General features: G+C 48.0%; 1 protein-coding gene across 1 annotated transcript in view; it reads left to right on the top strand.

The window, feature by feature from the left end:
• Positions 1 to 4,902: 4,902 nt before the first annotated feature.
• T265_10253 (hypothetical protein) overlaps positions 4,903 to 7,095 on the top strand; it is a gene marked incomplete at both ends in the record, with an annotated part of 15,570 nt that continues 13,377 nt past the window's right edge. Inside the window, one exon of the mRNA XM_009176570.1 lies at positions 4,903 to 5,202. Coding sequence (XP_009174834.1) covers positions 4,903 to 5,202 — 300 coding nt within the window. The remainder of the gene's footprint in view (positions 5,203 to 7,095) is intronic.

Below are 7,095 nucleotides of genomic sequence, written 5' to 3'. Positions count from 1 at the left end.
TTGAATCACACCGAGGGTATCTACTGGTAGGGATTGTTGAAGGGAAGATGGGCCCGTTCGATAGTTATCAATGGTTGCCTCTAGAGGTTTGGATGGTGAAGTTCTTGTGAGCTTCCTTTGTAGCTGAGTGCGGTCAGCTTTGATTTTTTGGTCCGGGATAGTTGTGTGAAGGACAGAAGGGCCGGGGACGTCAACAGGCGCGTTGTATCTTTTTATCTCTGAAATGCATCAGCATTGTGCAACGCAAGGAGCGGTTCAACTTTCGCAGCCTTCGAGCTGTACAGACTGCGTTATGCATGTTACATTCTGTCAGGATGGCGGCTTTTGTGCGTTCCAACGGGATGAGATCGGAGCGTTATATATTAAAACCTGTTTGCGGCATTGCATACGCCAACTCATCTCGGAGGCGAGTGTGTCAATAAGGACTGGCGCTTTTGCAAGATCCGATGGATCATACATTGCATCAGGAGTTAGAAGGCAGGCAAGGGGTTGCATGCTACGGTAGGATATTAGTTCACTCTATCTTATTCACACCAGCAATGAGGTTTGCCAGGTCGTTGTAGAGCTGAGATACTTTCGGTATAGAGTAGAGAAGACAGCTACCAAGTGGGGCAGGAAGGGAAATGTCGGCCAGTACAACTGAGCGGTCTGAATTTAACTTATGCATTCTAAGGACAGGTCTTGTGAGTTGTTGGGGTTGTGTGCTGAGCTCTTTGCCTACAAGGCGCTCCTTTGGACGCGATGAGGGGAAGGATGATGGAGATTCAGGACCTAAAAGCCGCTTAGAAGAAAATGGGAGTGGAGCTTCGCCCAATTTGTTTTAAGTAAGAGTGAGCCTCGCTGGAATGGTGCTGGTAAGCTTATAACCCGGGAGAGCCTAATCAAACCGAGGGATAGTTGCGTGCGATTAAAAGTGAGGTGCCTTAAGAATGTAGCTAAAAGCTATGCCAGAAGTTGTTAAAACGCTACGGTCGGGCTGGGGTTCAAAACATATTTTTACGACAACATTAAATTAATCTCAGATTCGATTTCGTGCTTCATTTCATAAACTAGTTGTTACGTGAAAACCGACGTTGACTTGTGATTTTGAAAGTTCATTTATTTAAATCGCTATTTGTGATAATAATTAAACTTGCAACTGGATTAAACAACTCAACCTCAAAAATCTCATAGTTTTGGATAAATAAGCTAAAGTTCGCTTCTTGTGAACGGCAGTCATATACATTTATCTGCACAAAAAATGTGGGAACGTTCGACGTCAAGTGTAGATTGGGACGGGATTACATTCGGTGCTGTTCGTAGATTTGCACACGAGAAGGGATCTGACTGCTTGAGGGTGTGGTTGAAAGCATTTAAAGTTGATGGAGTTGTCCCACCTCCATACAGAAAACAAACAAGCAGCTCTCGCTGCGGTGTTATTTGTTATCTCCATACAGCAAACAAGCAGCTCTCGCTGCGGTGTTATTTGTTATTTAATTGGTATTCTACGAAGGAGACTGCTGGATGTGCCAGGTAGGTAGCGGACCAGGTTCCCAACTTCAGTTTGCGATAGGATGGAAAAACTTTCTGTCAATTTAGGGAGACGCGAGCGTTGTTGGTTTATGCAAAGGATGAGGTGCCCAGGCTTCCGCTGGGCATGAACTCAGCCGACCCCAAATTAATGATCAAGCCAATTGTGGTCATAACCCATTGTACTCCCGAAAGCAGGCCGACGAAACCAGCTGCTTCTCCGGACAGCAGTTTCTACTCAACTACCACGGGCCTCTCGCCCACCAAAGGGAGTGATGCCTGGACGAGGCAAAACTCACATGCAAGCAGCACCCAAATTACGTGGAGTTATCAACGCTTATCTCCGTAACAGACAACCCAGCTGCAGCCATGCACTCCTCAACAAAGCCACAGCCTCTGAACTGTACTGAGTCAAATCTGCGAGGACAAGTAGCGAAGCATATCTTCAGCGCCACTCCGTCAAAAGCGGCCTTTCTGCTTGTGGACACAACTGTCGTCCAGGACCCCGACAACCTAAGCTATAAACATGACTACAGCATCCAGTTGGCCACGCTGATCGCCGGTGGATTGGGTGTTCGCACAAACACGAAAGAAGAGCGACTGCAGCCAGAAAAGCCACATAAAATTCGCCAGATTAGAAAACTGCTGGCTGGCATTAAGGTGCACTCCTCCGCGAAAGCGAGCCTCCTGGGAGCGTTACCAAAATCGCTACTTCTTGGTGTCACCACCCAGCGCTCAGGGCCCCACGGAGACACTTTTCCGGCCAAACCGTGCCAAAACACCCAAGAATCCAGGAAGGAGAAGGCTTGCCGCCAATCCGTGATCAACAGCAAACCTGGTCACCAAAATGGGGGTGCTGAAAGAGATACAAACAGCAACGATCGAAACTTTCGCCCACGGGGAAAAAGACTTCGTCCCCTAAAGCCAAAGGGCTTGAGCAAACCGGGCTCCCACGGAACGAAAAAACATCGCAAGCGAAAACACCCCCAGAAGCCACGGAGACAGGAAGCAGACGAAATCGCCCCAGAGACACCTTCGGAGCCTCGCACAACTATTAAGTCTGCTAACTACCCTGGTCACTCGACTTTTGGCTCCACACCCTCGGAGGCAGCAGGAACAGTGTTGAAATGCTTGTCCAAAAACTGCTTCAGCCTTTCCAAAAAACTTGGCGATGTTAAACGGTCAGCTTACCTTGCACAACCGTCCATAATAGCACCCACAGAGACTTTGCTCACACCAGATGTCTCTGACGCGGAGATCTCGGTGGACGGTTACTCTATTTTTCGAGCAGTTTCAAAACAAGGGCGGGCTAATGAGGTTGCTCTTTACTTATATGCGGCCCTACCAATACCGATTGTCCTCTCTGACACCAACCATGTTGCGATGCACGAGCTGTCCAACTCCCGATGCGCGGGTCCGATTCTCTCCTTCTCGGTGTGGTCTACCGTAGCCCCTCGAGTCCTTCGAAAGATGACCAATTCCTCATACAAACCCTTGAGCAACTACCTTCCAACTACCACTTCACTCATCTCCTGCTGGTAGGTGACTCCAACGCCTCAAAGGCCTCCTGGATGGAATTCCAGCGCGTCAAATCAGGCGGACATTTTGCAGCGGCGCTGATTAAAGCCGTTCAACAGAGCGCTTGGACCCAACATGTCGCTGCACCCACCAGATACCGCGCAGGCCAACTACCATCCCCGCTGGATTTGGTCATCACCAACGAAAGACACTCCGTTGATCAGGTAACAGGTAACGTTCCACTGGGACATAGCGACCACCGTGTGCTGACCTTTGATTTTATCTGCTATTGGGCCAGAAATTCCGAACCCCAAACGTGGTTTCGAGACTTCTGCCGTGCAGACTTCTCAGGAATGCGCATCTTTCTTGAACAAGTCACACTGGTACCAGTTCCAGTGGAAGAACTATATAGGACCATTTCCCAAAAAGTTCACGAGGCTGACGCAACGTTCGTCCCAAAAAACCGGCACGCACTCGGATGAACCGAAGGCTGCCAAAAAGGCTTCGGCGACTTCTGGAAAAAAGATCCCAACTCTTTCTAAAAGAGTTGACTACAGGGGATACAGAAGATGAGCTGGCATTTCGTAAAATGCGAAACCGCTGTAAATAAAAAATCCGCAAACGAAACATACGGCAACAAGCCACCATTCTGGACCGCGCTCGAAAAAATAAATAAGTCTTGTTCAAATACATGAGACATCGCTGCAGAAACAAGCCATCCGCGTTCTCCTTGAGGGACAGAGACGGAGAACCGACGAATGACCCAACGGTGGTATCTGAGGGTTACAGAGAACACTATGCCTGTCTATACTCAGCCCCAGCGTCTTCGTCACATCCATTCTTGTCAAGGCGGAACTACGAACAGCCTCTAACCGACTTGGTCTTCATGGTGGGGGACATTCGACAACTCTTGCACCAGATCAACCCATTCTGAGCGTTGGGGTCCGACGAGGTCCATCCAAGGATCCTGAAAGGAACGTCCTCCACACTGGCAAATCATCTACGCCTGGTGTTTCGTCAGTCGCTTGACGAAGGCCACCTTCCCTCTGCCTGGAAGGAAGCGATTGTCACGCCAATCTACGAAACTGGTTACCGACTGTCGCCTGGCAGCTACAGGCCTATAAGCCTCACTAGCGCGCCGTGCAAGGTGATAAAACGCGTTCTGAAGCGAGCTATCCTAGATCACCTTACTTCCAGCGACCTGATATCTCCAGCTCAACACGGATTTCTCCCACACCGCTCTTGCGTGACACAAGCCAAGAACGAAGGACTCATATCGGATGCCATATTTTTCGACTTCTCAAAAGCATTTGATAGGTTCCCACACGTCCCGCCGCTCCGCAAACTCGAGTCTTACGGGATTCAAGGAAAAATGCTTCGCTGGATCAAGCCGTTCCTATCACACAGATCATTCCAAGTGAGAATAGGCCCGGCCTACTCTTCTGCAGCGCCGGTCTCCATTGGAGTTCCTCAAGTCTCTGTCCTGGGACCAGTGCTGTTTCTGGTCCACGTCAAGGACCTCCCAGATGTTCTTGCAAGTCCATGTCTACTTTTTGCGGACGACTTGAAATCCTGGAGTTCCGATGCCAGTGCTCTCCAAATGGATGTAGACGCCGCCCAGCAGTGGTCGTTCGACCAGCACATTCCTCTGAATGACGAAAAGTGCGTCGATATGTTGTTTGGGGGAGACTCAGCGAATGCCTTTGTTGTGCATGGTGAGAAAGGATCAGAAAACATCATGAGGATAGATGCCAAAGAGGATTCGGGCATCTGGGTATCCTCAAACTTGTCCTTCTCACTGCATCGTAGAAATCGGCCCGGAAGGCATTCGGCACTTTACGGATGATCCGACGCACCTTCTCCCGTATTACTCGCATGGATACTCAAATACTCTATGTGGCCTACGTCAGACCGCTCCTGGAATACGCCAAACAAGTTGTCTACTCAGGACGCACGAAAGACGTCCCCCTCATTGAGCTTGCCCAGCGAGCCGTCACGAGAATGGTTGCCGGCCTCAAATCCATGGACTACGAAACGCGTCTCGCGATGCTTGATCTCTTTCACCTGGAGTACCGTCGCCTCCGAAAGGACCTAATTCTTACTCATGCCCTGTTTGAACAAAGCTTGGCAAACAGGTTTTTTACCGTTGACGCAGCAAACACGCGGCGGGACATAGTAAGAAAATTTTCAAACTCAGGGCACACACATTCATTAGGCAAAATTTCTTCTCATTTCGGGTAGTAGGTGCGTAGAATGACCTTCCTAGGACGGTTGTTCACGCTCCTTCTAGAACCCAGTTTAAAGCACTATTAGACATTTATGCAAGCACACTGCTCCACGCTGAGAACATAAAGCGCAGTGCTACACCCATTTTCCGCTTGTGCCTCTCAGGTGAACGACAGCCACTGACCGACAAGAACAAAAGCGATCCGGTAAGCGTGGGCAATAGCCTCGATCCTGTGTATCAATCCGTGAATCTGTCCAGCCCATATTACGGGCACTCCCTGGTTCATGTTACTTGAGAGCTGTTCTTGCCGCGTAATGCGCATCATTATCACAAGTTTTCACGTTCGGTTGTCTCTGTGCTAGCCATCTTTTTAACGTAAGCTCCCTTCCAACATCCTCCCTCACCATATAACCTGGATACCCCCACTCAGTGAAACTGATTTTATTGCATACCAAGACCAATATTTGGGGTGATCTTCTTGTTATTCTTTGTTCCGCAATTCTCCAAACAGTTCAGGGAAATAAAACAGACCGCGGAAACATCCAACTATACTGCTACGCCTCTCGGGGTCGCTTTGCTCAAGAATAACCATGTTGCTCTACTGTTTCCTTAAGCTCTCTAAGGAATGCGGTACCCAAAACTCCGTTTTGTCGAACGGACTAAATCGGTCCACGCTAATTTCGAAATCATAACTAGAATCTCATCATAGAATGTTTCCATTTTTGCCTGGTGATTCCAAACGAACGAATCAGATATTGATTTCAACTGTCACACATACACCTCCATCATATGATCGCTGGAAAAACCTGGCCTTCTAGGATGCACTCAATTTTTGACGTTGCTGCGAAATATAGGTAGCTCTAATGCGCTCGCTGCTTGGATGTTGGTCTGTTTTTTGAGCTTGGTATTTGGACTGCAACCCAACCAACAAACTATCTTCACTGCGAGGTTGAATGAATGAAGTGTGAACTTGATGTTGGGAAACTGGACAGCAGACGACCAACTGCAGACGGAAGTATACTCGGAAGAAACCCCCGCGAGCCAGGTTCCAAACTACCTCAGCAGCCATCCAAGCTGCCACGGAGAGGACTGTGTTTCAACCCCATTCAGGCGAATTGAGACACACGGCAAAACAACACGGATGAAGACGAAAGAAGGACAATGATGAACGGGGCGAAGATGAAGAAAACAACATTTCGGTGCACTGAGAGAAAACCTGCCGCAATGATGGGAAAACAGTAGCTTTCCAATGGAAATCGCGACCAATCATCATTGGTTTCATTTCGTGAACGATGAAAACGACACCGGTTCATTTAAAATAATCTCAACTGCATGCTCACGTTGAAAAGAAATGATAGCTGAAGCTCACTGGGAACTGGTACTTCATTGAAAATTTATTCGATGAAAACAACGATATCTTCCAGGTTTTTTTAAAAACATGTTGAAAAGAATGATAGCTGAAGCTCACTGGGAACTGGTACTTCATTGAAAATTTATTCGATGAAAACAACGATATCTTCCAGGTTTTTTTAAAATAAAGAAGTTACACTGTTGCGATGTCCTGTACTGTACAGCAATTCAAGCAACCTGGAGACAAGTGACGGATCAATGGGATCAAAGCAAAAGAGCTACTAACAGCAAAAAGCCATCCAATCAAATGAAAAATTGAAACAAGATCAAAGCAGAAGGCAAGAGGTAAGCCGCAGGAAGAACGGAAACCTAAATTTGAAGGTGCCAAACAGATGCATAGAAATTAGATTACACTCCAACACATGTGTTAAGTTGTGCAACGGTCGAACGGTATCTTCGAGTGACGCGTAATACCAGAACCTCCGGGTAGG

The sequence above is a fragment of the Opisthorchis viverrini genome, assembly GCF_000715545.1.
Source record: "Opisthorchis viverrini unplaced genomic scaffold opera_v5_356, whole genome shotgun sequence".
NCBI classification, from domain to species: Eukaryota; Metazoa; Platyhelminthes; class Trematoda; order Opisthorchiida; family Opisthorchiidae; genus Opisthorchis; species Opisthorchis viverrini.
The sequence above is the reverse complement of the archived record's forward strand: the minus strand, read 5'-3'. Positions and strand labels throughout refer to the sequence as shown.